The following is a 26,649-nucleotide window of genomic DNA, read 5'->3' on the forward strand; positions in this document are numbered from 1 at the left end:
TGTCAAAGCAGTTTTCAGATCTCCAACTCCTTTTTCATCTTTGTTGACTGCAACATACTTCTTTCTCCTGGGCTATTTCCACTCCCTGTTAGCAGTTTTCCTCAGCAGATAGTCTATGGCTCTGGCATCTCGAACATCTTGGAGTCTACAAGACAACTTCAATATTACAGCTTCTTGTTTCAATGTCTGAGATCCACACATGTAGGGATGTTAGTCATCTGGAATTTGGTCAGGGCATGGTTGAGGGATGCCAGTGGAAATTACAATGCTGAAATAGAGGAAGGAGTGGTGGAGCTTGAGGAGGCTAAGGAGATTGCTTCTCAGGCTAGCCACCAAAAACTTAAACAGCTTAGATAACAAACCAAAGAGAAGAAAGAGAAAAAGGAATCTAGCTCTGAAGGGTCTACTAGTGACAGCGATGGGACTGATAGTGACAGTGACATCTATAGTCGGATGTCCCGCTTGAATGTGAGGAGCGATAGGTCGCCCAAATCATCAGCCCCTCCGTTACCTTCTCCTCACCCCCTTTAAAGATGAGGGAGACAAAAGGGGAAAGTGTAGTCTTCATGCAAAAGTCTGGAAAAATGTGCCCGCTGTTGCGGGGGCCTTCCCAGTATTTCAGGACCAACAGGGGCAACGGTATCATGAACCCCTGGATTGGAAGGTTATACAAAGATTGAAGGAGTCAGTTTCGACTTATCGGGTCCAGGCTGCCTTTACCATAACTCAGGTTGAGTCCCTACAGTGGTACTGTATGCTACCTTTTGATTGGCAGAACCTCTGCAAGGCCTTTCTTTGGGAGGAGGTTATTTAACATGGAAGGCTGCTTATATTGAGCATGCCGTTGAGCAGGCTGTGGCTAATGCTGCCACTGGACTTTCCAATGCAGCCTGGAATATAGACACGTTAATGGGGCAAGGGAATTTTGCCAACAATCAAACAGGTTATCCTATACAGGTTTATGAGCAGATTAATAACTGTGCTCTTAGAGCTTGGAAGATGCTATCAGGCACTGGAGACCTTGGGACCAGCTTGTCTAGGGTGATACAGGTACCCAATGAGAAGTTTGCAGACTTCCTAGCATGACGAGTGGCGATAGCCGGGAGAGTATTTCCGAATGTTGATGCTGCAATGCCACTGGTCAAGCAATTAGTCTATGAGCAGGCCAATAAACCCTGCAGAGATTCCATAAACCCTTATAAGAGCAAATCGCTGGATGTATGGCTAAAGGTTTGCCGAGATGTGGTGGACACTCCACTGACCAACCAGGGGTTAGCAGCAGCACTAGTTCAGGATCAAAGGCAGACTCCTCATCAGGGTGAACAGCAGGAGGGAATCTAGGGAGGATGCTTCTCTTGTGGGCAGCCAGGTCATTTCAGGCGAGACTGTCCTAATAAAGGAAGACAGGAGATACATACAGGCATGTGGCAGCCCAAGTTATGTCCTCGCTGTCACAAAGGAAATCACTGGGTCAGAGAATGTCAATCCAAGTGGGATGTATATGGTTGCCCCCTAAATTCTCACTCCACAGGTGCTAGGCCAAAAAATGGAGTGTGAGGGCCCCCAGCCTCAGGGCCCACAAATATATGGGGCCATGCAGCATACTCCCACAGCGTGGCCGAACCTTCAACACATTCCCCGGCACAATCGTCCACAGGCATCCCCAGGAGAGCTACAACAGGAAGTGCAGGACTGGACATCTGCGCCACCACGAGACTCATATTAACCCCAGAAATGGGTGTGCAGATGATTGCTTCAGACTTTAAGGGTCCCTTGCCTAAAAACACAGTTGGCCTCTTATTAGAAAATAGTTCAGCAGCCATTAAGGGATTAATTATCCATCCTGGTGTCATTGATCTTGACTATGAGGGAGAGGTTAAGATCATGGTTTCCTCCTCCAGAGGGGTGTCTGCCATTTCCCCTGGAGGTAGAATTGCTCAGATTTTGATTTTGCCTAGTCACCATGCTAGCTTCCCTTCAAGGGAACTGAAAAGAGGAAATAGGGGCTTCGGCTCCACTGGAAACACTGGGGTGTGGTTTTCTATGACTATGTATAAACTTGAAGTTCAGGGAGTCCCTATATGGGGCTTACTTGATTCAGGGGCTGATTGCAGCATTATAAAAGAGGCAGATTGGCCAAAAAGTTGGCCCCTTCAGACCTCTGCTCAAACTCTTCGAGGTCTTGGATTTGCACAAGACCCCAGTGTCCTCCATTGGAAAGATGAGGAGGGGCATAGGGGCAATTTTCAGCCATTTGTTCTTCAAATCCCAGTTTCCTTATGGGGAAGAGATGTTATGACCAAGATGGGTGTAAAAATGACTTCAGAAAAGACTTATAGCCCACAGAGTCAAGCTATCATGGACGGGATGAACTATCAGAAGGGTAAGGGTCTTGGCAAATATGAGGATGGACAACTCTCACCTATCTCTCCTAGAGGCCAAAGTGCCAGGAAGGGATTGGATTTTTCCTAGTGGCCACTGTGTAAATATCTATTAAATGGAAATCTGATCAGCCAGTGTGGGTATCTCAGTGGCCCCTACCCAAGGAAAAGCTGAAAGCTGCCTACATGTTGGTTAAAGAACAACTTGATGCAGGACATGTTAGAGAATCTATTTCACCATGGAATACCCAATTTTTGTTATAAAAAAGAAATCAGGGAAATGGGGGTTACTCCATGATTTACGTGCAGGCAATGCCCAGATGAAAATCATGGGGTCAGTGCAATTAGGATTACAAATGATTTCAGCATTACCAAGAAATTGGACCTCAATAGTGATAGATTTAAGATTGCTTTTTCACCATTCCTCTGCATCTGGCTGATACAGATAAATTTGCCTTTACCTTGCCATCAATTAATCATTCTGCCCCTGACTTGTGACATGAGTGGGTGGTTCTACCCCAAGGTATGGCAAATAGCCCTACCCTGTGTCAGCTTTATGTAGATAAGGCATTGTGACCTATTTGACACCAGTATCCAAGAGTATATTTATACCATTATATGGGTGATATTTTGATTTGTGGATCCTCTAATGTGGAAGTGGAAGAAGTATTTGGGACCCTAACTAAACAGTTGGAGAAGTGTAATTTGGTGAAAGGTTCAAAAGACAGAAGTAAAACACTATTTAGGCACTAAATTGAGAGATGCTATTTTCAAGCCACTAAAGCTGAAAGTAAGGATGGATAAAATGCATACCTTGAATGATTTTGAGAAATTGTTATGAGATATTAATTGGATTCAGCCCTATTGTGATCTTCCCAATGCAGAGTTATGCCCGTTATTCGATATTTTAGAAGGAGATTCTGATTTACAATCTCCTCGCCAATTAACACCCTTAGCCAGAGCTTTTTTGCAAAAGGTTGAACAAAGTTTAGCCAAGGCTCAAGTTGATTGGGTTGATCCCACCTTGCCTTTTAGTTTTTGTGTTATTGCTACCCAGTTGTCTCCCACGGGAGTATTTTGGCAAAAAGGGCCTTTATGTTGGGTATATTTACATCACTTCCCAGCCAAGGTACTGCCATGGTACCCTGAAAGCATAGCCCAACTAATTCTTAAGGGTATAAAGGTTGGGCTAGGAGCTTTTGGTAAACAACCTGATGTAATAATCACGCCATATACTCCTAAACAGATTGAGGTACTTGCCTCCACTAATAATGATTCGACCATTCTTTGCACCAGCATGACTGGGCGGTTCAAGAATCATTATCCTGCCAGTCCTTGGCTTCAGTTTGTCATGAGAAATCCTATGATATGCTCCAGAATTACCTGTACTGAGCCAATCCCAGGTGTTGTTAATATATTTACTGATGGAGTAGTTTATGTTGAAGGAATTCAACCCCAATCTCATGTATTTCCCTATCAATCTGCACAAGCTGTTAAATTATGTGCTGTCCTGCAAGTGTTTCAAGAGGTTGAGGAAGCCTTTAATCTAGTTTCAGTTAGTCAGTATGTAGTCCAAGCAGTGCAGCAATTAGAAACCGTGGGGGCAATTAAAGCCGCCTCCATTGTGCGTACCCTACTCTCCTCCTTGCAAAAAATGATTTGGGAAAGGAAGCATCCTTTTTGCATTGTACATGTTAGAGCTCATTCAGGATTGCCTGGGCCTATAGCCAGGGGAAATTCTGTTGCAGATGAATATACTCGTTCCCTATTTGTTTTTAGGAGTGCCTCTCCAGTGCAGCTTGCTGCAGATTTTCATAGAAACTTTCATGTTAATGCAAGCACTTTGAAACAAAAGTTTAGGATTACCTGAGAACAGGCTCGAGAGATTGTGTTAAAATGTGTCCATTGTGTGTTCTTATTGCCACAAAGGCCGATTGGAGTTAATCCCCAAGGGCTTAAGCCTCTTCATGTCTGGCAGGTGGATGTTACACACATCCCCGAATTTGGTAATCTTAAATATGTTCATGTCAGCATAGATACATATTCAGCATTATATTTGCTACTGCCCAAACAGGGGAAAAAGCCCCTAATGTTATGTCTCATTGCCTTCAGGCATTTGTAGCATAGGGGATGCCTAGACAGATAAAAACTGATAATGGACCTCCCAGAGATTTTTACATTTTTGTAATGCATTACTTATAAAAGTTATCCATGGCCTACCTTATAACCCCCAAGGACAAGGAATTGTAGAAAGAGCCAATGCCACATTGAAGAACACACTAATAAAACAAAAGTGGGGAATAGGGATGCAGTTTAAATCCCCTAGGGATAAATTAAATATAAGCCTCTTTATTCTTAATTTTTAAAATTTGGATAAGAATGGAAAATCAGCTGCAGAAAGGCATTGTACCCCTCAGCAGGGTGTGGCCCTGTCTGTGCTATGGAAGGATGTCCTCACAGGACAATGGAAAGGTCCAGATCGGGTGTTGGTATGGTCCCGAGGAGCTGTCTGTGTGTTTCCCCAGGATCAGGAGAACCCAGTTTGGGTTCCAGAAAGACCGACAAGGCCATGGAAAGAAAGCAAAGCAGAGGAAGGTGAAACACCTGACAACCCTCTGCCTGATCCTGATGCACCTGCAAGCGGTATCATGGCAAGAGATACTGTTATGGGGAATAGTGAAAGCATTCCCTCTGTCAGCACCACTTAGTGTGGAGGCAGATGTATACTAGTTCAGTGGGAACTGCTTTAGTTCTCGGTGATCTATCCTCTAATACTTCCAGTGCTTTGGCGGTACGGGAGGGAATTAATACAAATTTGAAAGCTGGTATCCTTATGGTTAACCAAAGAGTGGATTGGTTGCAGGAACAGATGAATATTTTGGAGCCGTTAGTATTCGCTTCCTGCATTACTCATATGTCAGGAATGTGTGTAACCTCTGTTCAGTATCAGAATTTTTCCAGAGCTGCAAATCTGTCGCATGTAATTGGTGCGATGCTGCTAGGAAATTGAAGTCATGATCTCGACACAAAGATGAAGGAATTGCGAGCATTGATTATTGCCATGAACAACACCTGTGTGGAGATTTTAACTGCAAAGCAATGGAGGATCCAGGGAACTGTAGGATTCTTAAAAAATTGGGGAGGGATGGCCTTTTGAGCGTTCCTGCTGACTGTTGTGTGTGGAGGAATGCTTTGGTGGATGGCACGTATGCGAAGGTGGCACAGGGCTGATAAACTAGCCTTAGTGCAGGCTATGGCAGCCTTGGAAGCAGGAACATCCCTCCAATGTTGGCTCAACATGTTGTATCAGTAATCAATGATGGGTAAGACCCTCATGTGCACATACCAACCTAAGACAGGATGGCGAAAGTGAGTTTGTCACTCCCATAACAGGTTAGGATGTGGCACATATGGGGGCAACCTAAGACAGATGTTGATCCCAGAGCTACTAATAAAACAAATAGGGGGAGATGCGGGAATCAGGTGCAGCTGCATGGGCCAAGATGTTTACTGCCTTGCCTGAGCATGTGCGGTGAGGCTGCATGCATGGGCTGCCTGCTGGGATAGACTATCCCTTGTGATCCAGACCTGTCAGCCTATTGTTGACCGACCTGAGCTCGTGCCTGGTGTGTGTGTGTGAATTCTGATTGGATGATGTGGGGTGGAGTTAGATGAGTCCAGTCCACGTGAGTATAGGAGTTTTTGTTGTTTAGCCCTTGCTGTAAGTAGAAGCTAGTTATAGTAAGAGAAACTGTTGTAAGGGGAATTGTTGTAAGAAAAGCTGTAAGAAGGAGAACAAGTAAAGAAGTTGTTGCATGAATCTGACTTGGTGTCCATGTCATCCTTGTCTCCACGGGTGGGAGACTGCAGAGACTGCGGCAACCAACTTCTGTCTTAGTTAGGGTTTTACTGCTGTGAACAGACACCATGACCAAGTAAATTTTTTAACTGTGCTAACTTACTGGTTCAGAAATTCAGTCCATCATCAACAAGGTGGAGCATGGCGGCATCTAGGCAGGCATGATACAGGCAGAGTGGAGAGTTCTACATCTTAATCTGAAGGCTGCTAGTGGAAGGCTGGCTTCCAGGCAGCTATGATGAGGAGCTTAATGCCCCACTCACAGTGACAGGGCTATTGCAACAGTGCTATTCCTTCTAATAGTGACACTCCTGGGGCTGAGCATTACAAGTCATTGCAACATATTTTTGAACAAACTTTAAATATTTTCATCAAGTACTATGATCAGATCCTTTCCTATCTTCCTCCCTCCTTTCCTTCAATAGTTCATAATCAGTAATATAATATTTTTCAGGCATTACATCAACCAGTGAAGGGTATGGTGGCAAGACACAAAATGTCATTGCCCATGGAGCTCCCTTGTTGGGAGAGTAGGGAAGAGGGATGTCAACCTCCTATCCACATATCGTTGCAAGTATAATAAAAGACATGAGAGAGAGGCACACATGTGCTCATCCTAACACAATGTACAGCAGTTTGTTCACATTCCTGCACTGTAATCCTACCCATAAGCAATACTTGCACAGAGAGAGCAGTAAAAAAAAAAAACATTCTAGATATATTATATCATAAATATGTCAATGTGACTAGAAGGGGAAGTTGAGTTAAGTTAAGCCAAATCATAGAAGTAAACTTTGCTGGATCAGTAATCAATGATAGATCAAAGGGAATTGTGCTGGCTGTGTCCTGGGTGTACTCAGAGGAACCTTTGGAATAGACTCAAGTAAAATTAAGCTAATATTAAGCGTGAATACTATCACATGACCTCAAGGACTCATGCTGGAGGGGTTTATTACAGATCACTTATTAGGATGCTACATAATGACAAACAAACATAGGAATTACCTTTCTTCAATGTTATCTGTGATGGCTTGAATTTCAGATTGAATCCTTTTGTTTTCTTCTGACTGTGCGTCACATACAGTTGTAAGTTCTTTGGCGTCTTTTGAAATATTAGAAAGCTCAATATCCCATGTTTTTTTCTTGATAAAAAGAATACAAGAGCTAGTTTTAAATCCTTGGAAATTGAAAATTAATTTTTTATGTTAATAAAATTTGTTTTAAATGCTCAGTTTAATAATTAAGTACAGGACATAGTGCTTTGTAGGGAGAAAGGGAACATTCCACTTACTGAGGAATAAAAATTAGAAAGTGCTTCCAGGTACTCCTTTTCATATTTTCTTTGTCTCCAGCAATATTGATCAAACAGTCTTTTCAAATCATCTACCTAGAAAAAGCACAGAAAATGACTGAATTGAGGAGATTTCCTTTATTTATACAAATAAGAATGGAATTGCATTTTACTTTATGTAGTTTCCATAGTGAACACTGACTAACAGAGTATAAAATAATAGGGCATTCTTCTGTCATTTTTAAATCTGACATAGGATCCTGATAAAACATAGCAAATCAGATATAAATCAAGCCCAGTGTTTCTAAAATTCAGATAAATAATCATGACAAAATAGAATTGCTTTAGTCACAGAATGGGAAAGCACCAGGAAACTTTGAATCATAACTCATTACATTGACAAGCAAAAGGAGAAAAATGGCATACATCCACTCTTTACAAAATAACCATTTGATAAATCTGCTACTTAGTTCTTATGGTATCACATTTCCCCATAGGTTTGACACCAGAAAATAAAACTTAAATATAAGTAATGGAGAAGACATTTCAACAATTTTGTTTAATACTGAATTCATGAAATTGCATATAGGTGCTTAAGGAATGGCTCTAGCAGATGACCCAAGTTCAGTTTCTAATGCCTACATCTGATGGCTCATAACCACCTGTATTTCCTGCTCCGGAGAATCCTACACTCTCTTCTGGCCTCCATAGATACCTGTTCACATGAGGCATACATACCCCCAAGATATGCATATAATTCAAAATATATATTAAAAATAAACTTGAACTCCAGCCAGGGAAGCAGGGAGAATAATTCCAGATCATCATGTACCCCTCTGTTCTTCCAAACCTCATGCCCCAGACTCATCCTCAACTCTGTAGCCGACCATCAGCTGTGCAGCTCCCATGTCCAAGTCTAGTAGATCACACAGATTTTCCTTTCAAACCTTCTTCTCTCATAACTTAACTTCACCCTAGACTCCCACACCAGCAAGCATCCCCTGGAAACCTGCCTGCCAAACCTGACAGAGAAAGTAGTAGGCCTGCAAAGTAGGTAGGGGCGCTTCAAATTTCCACGTTCCCTCTGTTCCTCCAAATCCAACTCCCCAGTTTAAACCCCAACTATTTAGCAGACTACCCATTGTGGCCTCTTCTTACTCTGCCCCCATTCCTAACTAAACTAAACTGAAGAACCAGTAGAACACTCTGTTTTCTTGCCTCCTGTGGAATCTCTCATCATCACCACCCCTGATCATCCTCATTTCTAAATGTCTGTTCCTAATACTTAGAAACATATTTTGTCTGGAACCCACAGTGGCTACAGCTATCAAGTTCTAAGAAGAATTCCCTACCAGAAAACCCATTGCCACCACAATCTCCTAAGAACCAGAGAGAGCAAAAGAAACCAAGGGAAAAGCACCCATTCAACAAAGACAAGAAGAGGTATCAGCACCTAGAATTCCAATAGTTGCAAGTCAAAGTGCATATACATAAGTGTAAAATCACAATGACAGCAAAGATAATGTAACTCAACCATAGCCCAGAACCCAGCAGCAGCAGCAGCACTAACACCACCACCACCACAACAATAACAATAACAAAACATCAAATTAACAGGAATCAACAAATATGTTTTGCTAACATTCCTCAATGTCAGTGACCTCATTTCAGATTTCAGAATGAATCTGAAAACAGAATCTGTCCTTCAGTTGAATGCAAGAAATGTACCATCAATGATTGATATCACTACAGAATATAAGGATAGAAAAAGATATTCCAAGGAAATGGATCTAAGGAGCAAGCTAGTGTAGACATTTTATTATCTAACAAAATGGACTTCAAACCAAAACTAATCAGAAGATTTAGGGATGGGCACTACACATTCATCAAAGTAAAGATCCACCAAGAGGACACTCCTATTCTTAACATCTATTCACCAAACACAAGGACAGCCAAGTTAGTAAAAGAGACACCACTACAGCTTAAATCATGTATTGATCCTCACACATTGATAAGTTACTTCAGTAACCCACTGTTTCCAATAGACAGTCATCAAGACAAAAACTAAAGGGAGAAGTGCAGAAGTTAACTGGTAAAATGAATCAAATGGCACTAGTAGATATTTATAGAACAGTCCACCCAAGCACAAAATAATATACTTTCTTCTCAGAGCTTCATGAAACTTTCTACAAAATTGACCATATATTTACATACAAAGCAAGTCTAACAGATACAAGAAAATTTAAACAACTCCCTCATTCTATCATACCACCATGGATTAAAGCTAGTTAGCAACAGCAAAGAGACAAGAGAAAGCTTAAATACTCATGGAAACTCTACTGAATGAAAAATAGGTCAAGGCAGAAATAAGAAAGAAATCAAAGACTTCCTATATTTGAATAAAAATGAATATGCAGCATACCCAAACTTATGTGATACAAGGAAGTTATTTATAAAAAGGAAGTTTATAATACTAAGTTCCTACATAAAAGAAAATAGAAACATGTCCTATTAGTAACTTAGCAGCGCAGCTAAAAACTATACAGCAACAACCAAAAGATATCACATCCAAAAGGAGTAGAGGACTAGAAATAATTAAACTCAAGTCTGAAATCAATTAAATGGTGCATATCTTTAATCCCAGCACTTGGGAGGCAGAGGCAGGCGGATTTCTGAGTTCGAGGCCAGCCTGGTCTACAAAGTGAGTTCCAGGACAGCCAGGGTTACACAGAGAAACCCTGTCTTGAAAAACAAACAAACAAACAAAAAAAACCAAAACAAAAACAAAAAACAAAAAAAAAGAAAGAAAAAAAGAAATCAATTAAATATGAACAAAGAAATAACAATAAAAATAAGCAAAGAATCAATGAAACAAAATCTTGGTTCCTTGAGAAAATCGGCAAAATTAACAAACATGTGTCCAAATGGCAGAGAGAATATTAAAATTAATAAATTTAGAAATGAAAAGGGGACACAACAACAGAGATTAAGGAAGTTGAGAGAAATATAAGAACATGCTTTCAAATGCTTACTCAACCAAATTGGAAAATCTAAAGGAAATATATAATTTTGTTAGTATATGTCACTTTCCAAATGAATTGACTAAAATGAAATAAATTTAATTCAAATTAGATAAAAATTAGTTAAATAGACTTATAAGTCCTAGTAAGATAAAGGCAATAATAAAAATTCTTGCAATCAAAAAGCACATGACAAGGTGGTTTTACCTCAGAATTTTATCAAATTTTCAAAGAAGAGTTACTGTCAATACTCCCCAAATTACTCCAAAAGTAGAAACAGAAGGAATGTTACCCAATTCATTTTATGAGGCCAGAGTTACTCTGATATTCAAGCCATACAAAGACCCAAGAGAAAAAGAGAATTAAAGATTAATTTCACTTAATGAGAAAATATACAATAAAATACTTGCAAACAAAATCTAAGAAAGTAGGGAATATCTTTAAACTCATTGCCAGAGGAAAAGACTTTCTGTACAGAATAGTAATAGCACAGGCACTAAGATCACAAACACAAAGAACTAAAAAAACCAACCAACGAACCAACCAACCAAACAAACAACCAACCAACCAACCAAACAAACAGACAGATATCAAGAAAAAAAATAACTCACTTAAAAAGTAAGATGCAGATATAAACAGAGAATTACTAATCATGCAAACTTGAATGGCTGACACTTAAAGAAACCTTCAATATCCTAAGTCACCAAGTAAAGAACTTTGAGATTTCATCATACATCCATAAGACCATCTTAGATCAATAAAACAAGTGATATTCCCTGCTGGCAAGGATGTGGAGTAAGGGGAAGACTCATCTTCCTGCAGCAGATAGAAAGAAATACAGAGATCCACAGTCAGATATCATAAAGAGTCAGAGACATTGGAACACTTACTCCTTAGGTGGGGGCTGTTATCCAACCTTCCTTCCTTCCCTCGGGACTCAGGTAACCCTGAAAATATGGAGCCAGAAAGAACATAAGAGCTAGAGGGAATGTTGGACACCAAGGAAAGAAGGCCCTTTAAAATAATAGGATTGATACACATATGAACTTCCATAGACTGAGGCAGCATGTGCAGGGCCCACAAGAGTCTGCATCATATGGTATCAAAGGAAATAGGACACATGACCCATCCATAACCCAGATCCAATCTCCAATTGGTAACTACTTAAAAATAAAAAATCAGAGTCTTCTAGGAGTGGAAGCTAACTACACTTAAGGTTAGGCTGCCTGTCAAACAGTAGATTGCCAACATAAATCAAACTTTGGATGTTCCTTGTAGAATGAATCCAAGTATTTATATGATATTATTGCTATTTAAGAGATAATGCATCTTCACGTTCAGAAGATTAGATTAATAGAAACAGAATCTTTTACCTAAAACAGCAGTAGAGATATGGGTAGAAGGATAAAATCAATTAGTTTTATTTATAAGAGTGACAGGTTACTTTTTTAATATACTGGGCGTGCTATGCAGGTTTTGTTAAGATACATACCATTTGAAATTAAAGTGAAAAATGGGAGTGCTCATATCAACATAATTTATTATATAAAGCCTTCATCAAGTCCTACATGAAAAAAAAAGGCATGTGACAGCAATTCTTAGCGGAATGCTCTGTTGATTTTCCTAAATTAGTGTAAAAACATAGCAAAAAAATTCTAATCTCTTTATACCCACTAAAGTTTGGCTTTTAAGCAGTGTTTTTTAGCTTATCTACTTAAACCATTTTATGGGTATGTATAGGTAATGGCATGGGTTTATATGCAACACACATGTGCAGGAGCCTACAAAGGTCAGAACCCCATGGGATCTGATTCACAGGTGCATGTAAGATGAACATGGGGACTTGGAAGTAAGCCCTGGGCTTTTGCCAGAGCAGCAATCTCTCTTAGCTGCTGAGGAATTTCTTCATCCCCTAAACTGAAGTTTAACAAAAGAAAAGTAATCTGACACTAACCATGTGGCATCTAAAATAAAATTAGTGTCAAGATAATTACCAGATATCAGAACATTCTATAATAGCACCCTTTCAAAGTAGTGTTTGTAAGTGCATTGAATAAACATGGTATGGAAATCTATATGCCTAATTGTTTTGAACTAACATTTTCGAAATGCTATCATAACTCAATGAGAAATAAATAACTTAATTAACCTAGCTATAATAAAATGGCATTTCTTTCAAAAAAGTGCAAAGTGGTTTCTCTACCATTATTCCTCAAATTCACATTGTAACAACTATAAGTTCCAGACAGATAAATAATACAAGCTCAAATGAAAACAAATCATTGGAGAGACTGATGATAAATTTAGGGAAATAGTTGATATCTGAAGGAGAATGTCACCTTGTCAAGTAAAACCAAAGATCTGAGATGTATTTGACAAGGCAGCTTAGAGTGTGTGTCAAAAGATACAATAAAAAGGAATGAGGGGAAAAAATGAGACCATGAAAAAATGTAAAATTAAGTAAAATGTCTTAGAAATCTTTACAAAGGACATCAATAAAATTAAAATGGCAGAAGAGAGAAACACATAATTCTCTCTCTCTCTCTCTCTCTCTCTATATATATATATATATATATATATATATTATATATATATATATATATATATATATTATATATATGTTATATATATAATATATATATATATAATGTATGTATGTATCTCTGTTTCTCTGTCTCTGTCTCTCTCTGAAAATCTGAAAGGCAGGTATGGAAATAATTAGTCCTTCTGTAAGAATTAGCTATCTGTAGTATTTTGCCTGTTTTTAGTTTATCTCTGTTTCTACAAATGTCTGGGTGAATATTGGCCAGTAAGAGGATGAAATCTTGAAGTTTGTATTCAAATAAGAAATATAAATAGACAGAAGGAAAGCAGGATTCACTAAAAGCCTTATTCCAGAGAAATTAGAGATATGCTATTTTAAGAATCTTAAAAAGTAAGATGAAAATAAGAAAGTAAATTAAAATGATGTGTCAACACAAAGACCAGATTAGTAAGTTGGCAGAAGTTCTATAAGAAAACTTAAATAGAAAATTTACAATTGAAACATAAAATTTCTTTTTTCCAAGTTTTTTATTAGATATTTTCTTTATTTACATTTCAAATGTTATCCCCTTTCCTAGTTTCCCTTCCTAAAATCCCCTATCCCCTCACACCTCCCTCTGAAAACCAACCCACCCACTCCCACCTTCTGGCCCTGGCATTCCTCCACACTGGGACATAGAACCTTCACATGACCAAGGGTTTCTCTTTCCATTGATGACCAACTAGGCCACCCTAGTAAAAGCAACAAAACAATCTTCTTTTAACAAGCCAAAAAGGAGATAGCCACAAAAACATAATTCCACTTCTAACAACATAAATTACAGGAAGCAACAATAATTTTTCCTTAAAATCTCTTAATAACAATGGACTCAATTCCTCAATTAAAAAGCATTCATTAATAAACTGGATACATAAACAGGACCAAACATTTTGCTGCATACAGGAAACCCACCTCAGTGACAAAGACAGACACTACTTCATAGTAAAAAACTGGAAAATAATTCTCCAAGCAAATGGCCCCAAGAAACAAACTGGAGTAGCCATTCTAACATGGAATAAAATCCACTTTCAACCTAAAGCTTTAAAAAAAGATAAGAAAGGACACTTTATACCCATCAAAGGAAAAATCTACCAAGAAGAACTCTCAGTTATGAACATTTATGCTCCTAATGCAAGGACATCAACATTCATAAAGGAAACTTTACTAAACCTCAAAGCATACATTGCACTTCAAACAATAATAGTGGGAGACTTCATTCAACACACCACTCTCATCAGTGGACAGATCATGGAAACAGAAACTAAGCAGAGATAGTGAAACTAACAGAAGTCATTAACCAAATAGATTTAACAGAAATCTACAGATAATTTTATCCTAAAACAAAAGAATATACCTTCTTCTCAGCTCCTCATGTTACCTTCTCCAAAACTGACCATATAATCTGTCACAAAACTGACCTCAGCAGATAAAAGAAGGTTGAAATAATCCCATGCAGCCTATCAGATCACCACAGACTATAGCTATTCTTCAATAACAACATAAATAATAGAAAGCCTACATACACGTGGAAGTTGAACAAAACTCTACTCAATGATAACTTGGAAAAGGAAGGAAGAAAGAAAGAAATTAAAGACGTTTTAGAGTTTAATGAAAATGAAACCACAACATACCCAAATTTAAGGAATACAATGAAAGCAGTGGTTAAGAGGAAAACTCAAATTCTGAGTGTCTCCAAAAAGAAACTGGAGAGAGCATACACTAGCAGATTGACAGACACATGGAAGCTCTAGAACAGTAAAAACAAATACATCCAATAAGAGTAGTTGGCAGGAAATAATCAAACTCAGGGAAGAAATCAAACAAGTGGAAACAAGAACTATTCAAAGAATCAAACAAACCATGAACTGGTTCTTTGAGAAATCAACAAGATAGATAAACCCTTAGGCAGACTAACCCGAGGGAATAGAGGCAGAGAGATAGTATCCTAATTAACAAGATCAGAAATGAAAAGGGAGACATGACAACAGAAACAGAGGAAATCCAAAAGCATCATCAAATACTACTAAACTCAACAAAACTGGAAAACGTGGATGAAATGGAAAAATTTCTAGACAGATACCATACACCAAAGTTAAATCAGGATCAGGTTAATAATTGGAACAGTCCCATATCCCCTAAAGAAATATTAACTGTCATTAATAGTATTCCCACCAAAAAAAGCACAGGACCAGTTGGGTTTTGTGCATCATCAGAGTTCTATCAGACCTTCAAAGAAGACCCAATTCCAATTCTCTTCAAACAATTCCACAAAAAGAAACAGAAGGTACTCTACCCAATTGGATCTATGAAGCCACAATTACTCTCACATCTAAACCTCTCAAAGACCCAACAAAGAAAGAGAAGTTCAGGACAATTTCCATTATAAATATCAATGCAAAAATACTCAATCAAATTCTCGCAAACCGAATCCAAGAACACATCAAAATGATCATCTATCATGATCAAGTAGACTTCATCCCAGGGATGCAGGGATGATTCAATATATGGAAATCCATCAATGCAATCCACTACATAAACAAACTCAAAGAAAAAAAAAACCACATGATCATTTCATTAGATGCTGAAAAAGCATTTTCAACACACCTTCATGATAAAAGTCTAGGAAAGATCAGGAATTCAAGGTCCAGACCTAAACATAGGAAAAGCAATATACAGCAAACCAGTAGCCAACATCAAACACAATGTAGAGAAACTTGAGGTAATCCCACTAAAATCAGGGACCAGACAAGGTTCCTCTCTCTCTTACTATCTATTCAATATAGTACCTGACGTTCTAGCTAGAACAATTAGACAATCAAAGTAATACAAATTGGAAAGAAAAATGTCAAAATATCACTATTTTACATATGATATGATAGGATACTTATATGAACCCAGAAACTCCACCAGAGAAGTCTTACAGCTGATAAACTACTTCAGCAAAGTGGCCTCATATAAATTTGACTCAAACAAATCAGCAATCTTCCTATACTCAAAGGATAAAGAGGCTGAGAAGAAAATTAGAGAAACAACACCCTTCTCAATAGTCACAAACAATATAAAATACCTTGTTGTGACTCTAAAGAAATAAGTGATAGATCTATATGACAAGAATTTCAAGTCTCTGAAGAAAGAAATTGAAGAAGACCTCAGAAGATAGAAAGTCTCCCATGCTCATGGATTGGCAGGATTAATATAGTAAAAATGGCCATCTTGCCTAAAGCAATCTACAGATTCATTGTAATGTCCATCAAAATTCCAACTCAATTCTTCATAGAGTTATAAAAAGCAATTCTCAAATTCATTTGGAATAACAAAAATCCCAGTTTAGCGAAAACTATTTTCAACAATAAAAGAAATTCTGGGGGAATAACCATCCCTGTCATCAAGTTGTACTACAGAGCAATTGTGATAAAAACTGCATGGTATTGGTACAGTGACAGGCAGGTAGATGAATGGAATAGAATTGAAGACCTAGAAATGTACCCACAAACCTACAGTCACTTGATCTTTGATGAAGGAGTTAAAAGCATCCAGTGGAAAGAAAAGACAGCAATTTCAACAAATGGTGGTGGCTCAACTGACAGTCAGCATGTAAGAAGACTGCAAATTGATCCATTCTTTCTTCTTGTAGAAAGCTCAAGTCCAAGTGGATCAAGGACCTTTACATAAAAACAGATGCACTATATCTAATAGAAGAGAAAGTAGGGAACAGTCTCAAACACATGGGCATAGGGGAAAAGTTCCTGAAAAGAACACCAATGGCTTATGCTCTAAGACAAAAAAATGACAAGTGGGACCTCATTAAATTGAAAAACTTCTGTAATGCAAAGAACACTGTCAATAGGATAAAAAGACAACCAACAGATCTGGAAAAGATCTTTACTAATCCTACACCAGATAAAGGACTAATATCCATTGTACATAAAGACCTCAAGAAGTTAGACTGCAGAGAACCAAATAACCCTATTAAAAATGGGGTAAAGGGCTAAACAAAGAATTCTCAACTAAGAAGCACCTAAAGAAGTGTTCAACATCCTTAGTCATCAGGGAAATGCAAATCAAAAGAACCCTGAGAGTCCACCTCACACCAGTCAGAATGGCTAAGATCAAAAACTCAGACCAAGGGACTCTCCTCCCATTGATGGATTGACTTTGCCATCCTCTGCTACACAGGCAACTAGAGACAAAGTTCTGCAGGGTACTGGTTAGTTCATATTGTTGATCATCCTATATGGGACTTTTAAGATAGCATTTGATATGTAAATGAAGAAAATATCTAATAAAGGAAAACTCAGGTAACAGCAGATGCTGGCAAGGATGTGGAGAAAGAACACACCTTCATTGCTGGTGAGATTGCAAGCTGTTACAACCTCTCTGGAAATCAATCTGGTGGTTCCTCAGAAAACTGGATATAGTACTACTTTAGGACTCAGCTATACCACTCCTGGGCATATACTCAGAAGGACACAGGTTCTACTATATTCGTAGCAGCCATATTCATAATAGCCAGAAACTGTAAACAACCCATATGTCCCTCAACACCGGAGTGGATTTGAAAATATGGTATATTTACACAGTGGAATACTATTCAGCAATTAAAAATAACGACTTCATGAAATTTGTAAACAAATGGGTGGAACTTGAAAATAGTATCCTGAGTGAGGAGCTCAGGCAGAAAAAAACACACACGGTATGAACTCAGTGATAAGTTGATATTAGCCCAAAAGTTTGGAATACACAAGATTCAATTTACAGTCCAAATGAAGCCTAAGAAGAAGGAAGATGAAAATATGGATGTTTCAGTGCTTCTTAGAAGAGGGAACAAAATACTCACAGGAGGAAATATGGAGACAAAATGCAGAGTAGAGACTGAAGGAAAGGCCGTCCAGATACTGCCTCACCTGGGGATCCATCCCATATACAGTTATCAAACTCAGGCACTCTTGTGGAGGCCAATAAGTGCTTGCTGACTGGAGCCTGATAATGCTGTCTCCTGATAAGCTCTGCCAGAGCCTGACAAACAGAGGCAGACACTGGCAACCAACCATTGGACCAAGCACCGAGTCTCCGATGGAGGAGTTGGGAGAAGGGACTGAAGGTGCTGTGGGGGTTTGCAGAACCATGGAGGTAGCAACAAGTGTCAATAGGCCAGACCCTTTGGAGCTCCCGGGGACTGGACTACCAACCAAAGAACACACATGGAAGGAGCCATGGTGCTGGCCACAAGAGGATGGCCTTGTTGGACATTAGTGAGAGGAGAGGTCCTTGGGCCTGAGGGTGTTCGGTGCCCCAGTGTAGGGGAATGTCAAGGTAGGAAGACAGGAGTTGGTGGGTGGGTGGGGGAGCACTCTCATAGAGGCAGAGGGAGGGGGAATGGGATAGGAGGTTTCTGAAGAAGACCTGGAAAGGGGAGAACATTTGAAGTGTAACTAAAGAAAATATAAAAAAAAATAGCCAAAATCATAGAAACCGAAAATAATGGCTTTTCAGGGCTGAGAATGGGGTGATGGGAAATGACTGCAAGTAGTTAAAGGTCTTCCTTCCTTTGTAATTGATGAAAATAGGGAGCTAAACAGTGGCGATAGTTGCACACCTCAGAAACCCACCCAATATCCTGAAGTGTATATGGTAAGTTGGTAGATTTTATACCATAAGATTTGTTTATCAATATAAACATTAATTGAAAAAAATTAAAGGTGCACTCCTTTAATCCCAGCACTTGGGAGGCAGAGGCAGGTGGATTTCTGAGTTCGAGGCCATCCTGGTCTACAGAGTGAGTTCCAGGACAGCCAGAGCTATATAGAGAATCCCTGTCTCGAGAAANCAAAAAACAAACAAACAAAAAAATCATAGGAACACATAACACTTCAGGAACTCTGTTAAAATGAAAGGTGAAAGCGTAGGCAAATTAATATGTCTTTATACCATTGATATTTAAAAAAAAACCCAAGGGACATATTAGTACATCCCCAGACAATTAAAAAACCTGAGAAATCATTGATTGGAGACCTTTCCAAGAAGAAATTCCAAAGAATGTTTTTTTTTACATCAACATGACAGACTTTATAGTCAGACACTTTGCATAGATATTATAGAATCAACAAGTAAGTTGAGTTATTCCCATAAGCCATTTCATGAACTGCTTTTTTTTTTTCTTTATAGTCCTGAACCCCACAGTCTCTGCATCTTTGGTGGTGGCTTAATATTCCTGCTGACTGCTTCAGGAGACCAGGTTGTAAAGGCTCATTTTATGTCATCCTGAACAAAGGTGTTCTCTAGATTTGAGTGTTCTCTTTGGTTTAATATTTGATTTATTAGTAAAATACCATTTATTAATATGAAACTTGACTTTGTTTTATTTTCAATTGTTATTGTGACAAATCATTGCACACATGATAAAATAGATTTGTTTTCTTCAATATAGAAAAGTCAAAATTCAAGTAAATTTGAAAGAAATATATATTAATTTATTTTAAAATCTGCAACACTAATAAAAAGGCTAGTATTATAAGCTCCATGAGAACTCTATACATATCTGAAGAAGTGTGACGGACTCTTAAGTATGCTCACTTGAACCTTTGTTTCCAGAATTTGAGTAATTATTATCTCCCTCATATTTAATACTATTTGTTCAAACTGTTTTCCATGATTGAGTCTCCAGACATGTAAAAACTAATAATACAATTTCCAATGTGTTTTCAAGGTTCATATGTGGCTATAAAACATGATATATATATATAAAAACATCAGACACCTGCCCATCTCTAGAAATAACTCTTCCATGGGTTTTCTCATGAAAACATTTAAGGTTAAAGGTGATCTGTACCACCGTTTCTCTGCCAAATGTTTGTGGAAATATTGGTAAATGAAATTATGAAACATTCATGAACTTCCTTAAGCATTGCTTGAGTTATTCTTGCAATATACTTTGGGTTAACTATCACTGCTTCAGCCCTGCCCTAAACCATAAACCTCGTGGAATCATTTGTACTCTGAGATGACTCCTTTCTTAGTACAAGTGATAGTATGTACACAAGGTTGAAAATTCCAACCATGGAATCATCTAAAATTATCATATCTAAAATATCTTTTCTAAAATGTCATGAATTTAATCTTGGGAAATAGAAATATAAAAAGAATCATGTTCTGTATAAAATGGAAAATGTTTTTAATCTACTTTGAAGTAGGAAAATGAAAAATAATTTGGCACTTCTCATCCAGTGATTAAGTTGATAAATTTTAAATATTCCTTCAGTGCTAGAAAAAAATCATAGAGCCAGGCTTTTCTTACATTAAACAGTTTTAAAAAGATGTGATAGCTACTTTAAAAAGGAGTTTTAGTTCTCACCCATCAATCTAACTTTTGAGAATCTATACCACAGAAACAGTATCTGACAGAATATATGAGTAGTGGCTATTAACCATATTTAATCAGAGTTTATTCAAGAAGTCAATAATTGAAGTTTTCCTTCAGGCGAGTAATATATAAGATTTCAGTGAGTCTGCACTCTGCCTCTTAACTCACATCCCGTTGTGGAGTGGGGAATGATAGCAGCTCTGGTTCCAGCTGCTGATGCTGTTTGGTGTAACCAGCCAGAGATGAGACTGTATGGTTGTAGCAAGCAGAACACAGGCAACAAGCACCTTCCTGTGTTTGGGTTGGTGAGGTTTGTTTTTTGGCTTGTTGACTTTCCACTGTTTTGCCTTTGTTTCAGACAGGGTCTTCTGGTTTGGGAATTCTGATTCACCTGCTGTCAGCCCTGAGTGCTGGGATTGTAGGTGCCCATCACTATACCTACCAAGGCTAGTTCAGCACATTCTGTTGTTTTCCTCCAGGAACATAATTGTTTTGTGAGTGGTGTTTTTTTTTTTTTTTTTTTTTCTACTGCCACTTGTCAGTGTTGACACCCTCTGGCATCAGTGGCACTGCTGATGGGTCCAGAAAAAGTATTCTTTAGCTCCTTTGTCTAGAAACATTCTCAGCAACTGCTATTTCTACACTGGTCCACCTTAAAAAAACAAACACCACCACCACGAACAACAAAAACCACTACAGCAAGTATAGACAGAGCATTTGTGAACTCCTTGAAAAATTTAAATCCCTTTGGTCTAAACAGAAGGATTTCTCTTCCCCCACACTGTACCCCAATGGATGTTATTGGATGGGACTATTGTACTATTGTATACTGTGTTTGCTATTAAAAAGTATACATTAGACTTAAATGTAAGATCCTCCTTGTATTGCCACAATGCTGTTTAAAGTTAAAGAGCAAATTTACTACATGTATGCACAGGACACACATTGTGTGTGTGTGTGTGTGTGTGTGTCTGTGTGTGTGTGTGTCTGTGTCTGTGTCTGTGTGTCTGTGTGTATTTGATTATATATACACAATTTATAGTTAGCATGACATAAAAGGTGTGAATAATATAGAGTTCCCACCTGGAACTGAAATACTACTCTTTGTTAATAGCTTCTGAAATAGTAATATTCTAAATGAAGCATGTTTTAAATGCTCAAACCTCATTAGTCATCAGGAAAATGCAAATTTAAAACCATAATGGGATAACTTCTTCAAAAGGACTATAATTAAAAAATAAATAAAAACATAACAGATGGTGTTACTTGGAAAGTGCATTTCTTATAAATGATTATAGGAGGAAAAGATATGCAAATATTTAGGATGAGTTTCTGACATTAACTATTAAGGCTAAACATACACATTTTTGGCCTAGCAGCATGCAAGATGCATGAGCATGGTTTCAAGACACATTTTAAATGTCTGGGCTTGAAAAGCTGTCAGGGGCTGGAGATGGCTCAGTGGTTAAGAGCACTGACTGCTCTTCCAGAGGTCCTGAGTTCAAATCCCAGCAACCACACGGTGGCTCACAACCATCTATAATTAAATGTGGTGCCCTCTTCTGGTGTGTCTGAAGACAGTTACAGTGTACTTATATATAATAAATAAATCTTAAAAAAAAAAAGCTGTCAGGATTAAATCACCATAAACTGAAGTAAGGTGCAAACATCTCATAAGCTGTAAAAGGCTGAGTAGCTGCAAGTTCAACTACTGTGAGGTTCAGTTTGGCCAGAGAGACAGCTCAGTGGGCAAAGCTGCTTGTCGTCAACCATGATCTGAGTTTGATATCTGGGACCCATGTGACAGAAGAAGATTAATGAGTGCCCATTATACAAAAATAAAATCTAAATTAAAATATAATTACATCAATTTCTCCTTTCCTTCCCTTCCTGCAATCACTTCTATGCCCCATCCTCCCCTTGTCCCAGATGCTCTTACTCTTTAATGTTGTCTTTTGACTTCAGCACATGTAGTAGGGTACATATGTCCCAGCCCCAGTAAATAAGTAAAATGTAAATTTAAAACATTAGAACTGAGTTCAAAATCACCACTATTCACAAATATAGAGATTATAAGTAGAGATTACAAGTTGGTAGTTGGTTACATAAATCTTATTGCAGAATGTAGCTTGAGTGTCCTCAGACATTTGCAGTATGGGAGAAATCAGTGGAGTTTAGAGAAAATGAACCTCCACAAAAATAGGAAAAAGTAAACAGTCCTCTCTACTTCTGAAACTCAAGTGAGAAAGGTGCCAATATAAAGGGATAGTCAGTTTGACTAGGAGCTCTGGGTATGTTGCTAAAGAAACTGTCAAGGGAATAGAGGCTAGCCCTAGCCATATAAATGTCGTTGCCGACACAAATGAGACAGTACTTGAGTGAGCAGGTCAGAAAAGTATACTGGGATTGATTTAAGGTTAGGCATGGTCCCCAGTTGAAGGATGTGGCCACTCTGCTCAAAAGATTTATCCCAGATTTGCTCCTGTATAAAGGAAATACAGGGACAAAGAATAGAGCTGAGAATGAAGGAAAGACCATCCAGAGACTGCCCAACCTGGGGATCCATCCCATATGCAGTCACCAAACCCAGTCACTATTGCTGATGTCAAGAAGTGCTTGCTGACAGGAGCCTGATATAGCTGTCTCCTGAGAGGCTCTGCCAGAACCTTATTGGACTGAACACAGGGACCCCAATGGAGGAGTTAGGGGAAGGACTGAAGGAGCTGAAGGGGTTTGCAACCCCATATGAAGAACAACATATTAACCAACCAGATCTCTCCCAGAGCTTCCAGGGACTAAACCACCAACCAAAGAGTACATATGGAGGAACCCAAAGCTCCAGCTGCATATGTAGCGGAGGATGGCCTTATCTGGCATCAGTGGGAGGGGAGGCCCTTGGTCCTGTGAAAGCTTGATGCCCCAGCATAGGGGAATGCTAGGGTGGTGGTTGGGTAGGTGGGTGGAGGAGCAACTTCATAGAAGTGGATGTGTGTGTGGGATAGGGAGTTTGAGGAGGGGAAACCGGGAAGGGTGATAACATTTGAAACATAAATAAATAAAATAACCAATAAAAAATTAAAAAATAAAAACAAGATGAATAATATTATGACCAGACAAGACTTACTCCAACAGTTGCAGGTTCAAGTTAGGAAATCAATAGATACGATTTGCTGTATTTATATGTAGCAAGAGACCCTACATGAGCATGACCCTAGATACTATAATGAACCTTGACAAAATACAACAGCCAACTGAAAAGGTCAAAGGCACTCATAGGTTCAAACCTATAGGGATAATCTCTTGTGCATGGGAGGATCACCTGTCAATCAAAAGCAGATGGCCTGTTACCAAAAGGCAGGAAGTAGAGGGTGGGAGTGCCAGTGCAGAGACTGGAACTCTGGGAAACAACCAGAGGTGGAAGATTCCCCAACACCTTAGAGGAGTTGGATGCATGAACCTGACGAGAAGTAACTAGCCATGTATGTGACACAGAATATTTAAACAAGTTATATAAGCTATGAGCCAAAGCTTTAGGCCTAAGCATTGTATATTAATAAGCCCCCGAGTCGTTATTCCATGAACTACCTGCTTACTTTGGGAGAAAACTGAAGCTAGGCAAAACCTAGTAAGAAAGAGCAGAACAAATCCGATGACTCAGCATTTCACTGAGGGTACAGACCAACATTTCCAAATAACAAAACAACTGCAGGTGTGACAATTGCTAACAACCTAGTAATACTTTCTATCCTGAATGTCCAGGATGAACGATGCTAAAAATAATAGAATAAGTATTGTAATACACTATGGATTAGGATTTTTGATTATTTACCTAAACATAACCAGTAAATAAAATTAATAAAATAGAAATGTCAAGTTGTTCTTTCAACAACAACAAAAAATGGATTTCTTGAAAAAAAAAAAACAAAAAAACAAAAAAAACAAACCCTGCATGAAGAAACCCCCTATAAAACACACGCTTAAGTGACACAGAAGGCAACCTCAACCATAGGCTCAATTTAATGTGTGGACAGATAGGCACCATTTCATATTGAGATCTTGAGCATGTATAGCTTTTGACTTCTATGGGACAAATGAGAGACAACCGTCACTTCAGAGAATAATAAGCTGTAAACAGTAATTTCAGCAGCCCAGATTCCTCACTAAGATTTTTTTCCCTAAGAAATAGATAAGTGACAATAGAACCAAAAAAGACTCCTGTGGATTTAAACAAGATTCAGTTTGTTGTTTAGTTGTGTTGAACATGATGGTCAATACTTGTTTTAGAAGAACAATAACACTGCTAACTCCAGCAGCATCATTTATACATCCAGGAAAAAAATACATTCCAGCCTCTAAATTATGACTCAGATGCCAAACATGATCTGAGAGATGATGGGACTCATGTCTAGTGATCTCATAGGATAAGTTATATGAAATCCAATAATTCCATAATAGAAACACCACCAATGCAGTGAATTTTTAAAAAGGTCCAAGCCAATGTTTACAGAATGCTAGAAAATGTGAAACTGTGGACAAATCTTGTCAGCCCTGGAAGAATGACTATCATGATTCTTCGTGGTTCTCTAGCACTGCATTATCAAGCAACTGTTTTAATTTTTGCACAACATTATCTTATTAAAATGAATAGTTTAGTTTAGACATGTTAGACATATTGATCACAGCTTTGTTTATAATGCTTAAAATTAAAAACATGAATATCCAGCCCCTAAGATTGTCTAAAGTCACAAATATTACATCTTAAATGCAAAGTAATATTGATATACATTTTAATTTAACATAAAGAGAAGCATGTCATTGATTCTATATAATACTATATTTCAAACTATCTTAGAAGTCCTGTGTACCTGTATAAACACAATGCTAGCATGGACTACATCTTGCCAGGGAGACAGAGTAATAGATAAGTTTTTCCTGTGCATTTGACTCTATTCCAGACTTTGAAGGATGAATGCTATTTGCATCATTTAAGATGTCCCTTGAAACAATTTTAGATCACAGTTTGTATAATGAATCTCATTTCTTGAGTGTTGTCACTAAGAAAAAAATATATGCTAATAAGAAGTAAAGCACACTGTGTGAAGAAAGCCTGACTGGAATTATCTTAAATAGAGCTGCACAGAGACATACTAACAATAACAAATATACAAAAAGTTGCAAAGAATTTGATGCAACGTACAACAAGAAATTGTGCTGGAACTCTCAGAGCAAAACATCATGCCCTTTGTTTGCTTATATGCATAAATATACAGACAAACATATATACAACATATGTAACATTAGTTAAGGATAACAAAGTTTAATCAGGAAAGTATAAAATTACTAATAGGAGAAGTCTAAAAATGTAAAGGAAATGAAAACTGCAAAACATATATTATTTATTAGCAGTCAGAAAATTACAAAAATATTAAACTGAAAGCCATTTTCAAATTCATTTTAAAAGTTTAAACACTATATGAAAATACATATATAATCAGAAACAGAAAAATTTAGAGTAGAGAACTTCAATATAACACTATAGAAATACATATGAAAATTTTAGTCATTTAGATTATTTCCCAGTCTGTTAAAAATAACTTCACTCATGTGCAATAAGAAAAGATCATATAAAATATCACTCAAGTAACAAAAAAGAACCCATAAAAAGAAGTTATATTTTCACCAGAATGTTTTACCCTTTACCAAGGAAAAAATATGTAAATGTATGTTCATTTTCTAGGTAGTCAGAAAAAGAAAGCATCAAAGTCTAGTTTATAAAGCTAGCATAATCCAGATAAGAAAATCTATCAAATAAGACACAAATCAGGACAGTGAATTATAGACTCACTTATAAATATGCATGTAAAATCTTAAGTGAAGCAATTGCAAGTCAAACACAGCAGTAAATTAGAAGAATAATAAACCATAACTGGACAGAGTTCACGCAATGAATTTAAAGAAGTTTAATGTTAATACAATACAAAGTTTTAATTGGTCAAGTGAGAAACTACATAGTATCCCCTTCACATACACCCAGAAAATATTTTTGTAGTCAATATTTATTGCTAATAAGCAGCTTTGATGAACTTAGTTTGCATTTTAAAAACCTAAGTGGGATATTGAATATGTATTTGAGGTTGACATTTAGGTGGCATCA

At 37.9% G+C, this 26,649-nt stretch overlaps 1 protein-coding gene across 1 annotated transcript in view; it reads right to left on the reverse strand.

The window, feature by feature from the left end:
• Nucleotides 1-2,116: 2,116 nt before the first annotated feature.
• LOC110285128 (coiled-coil domain-containing protein 178-like) overlaps nt 2,117-26,649 on the reverse strand; it is a 98,318-nt gene continuing 73,785 nt past the window's right edge. Inside the window, exons 14-16 of the mRNA XM_021151126.1 lie at nt 7,532-7,627; nt 7,246-7,382; nt 2,117-2,276 (exon numbers count right to left, since the gene is read on the reverse strand). Coding sequence (XP_021006785.1) covers nt 2,117-2,276; nt 7,246-7,382; nt 7,532-7,627 — 393 coding nt within the window. The remainder of the gene's footprint in view (nt 2,277-7,245; nt 7,383-7,531; nt 7,628-26,649) is intronic.

The sequence above is a fragment of the Mus caroli genome, chromosome 18 (assembly GCF_900094665.2).
Source record: "Mus caroli chromosome 18, CAROLI_EIJ_v1.1, whole genome shotgun sequence".
Lineage (NCBI taxonomy): Eukaryota > Metazoa > Chordata > Mammalia > Rodentia > Muridae > Mus > Mus caroli.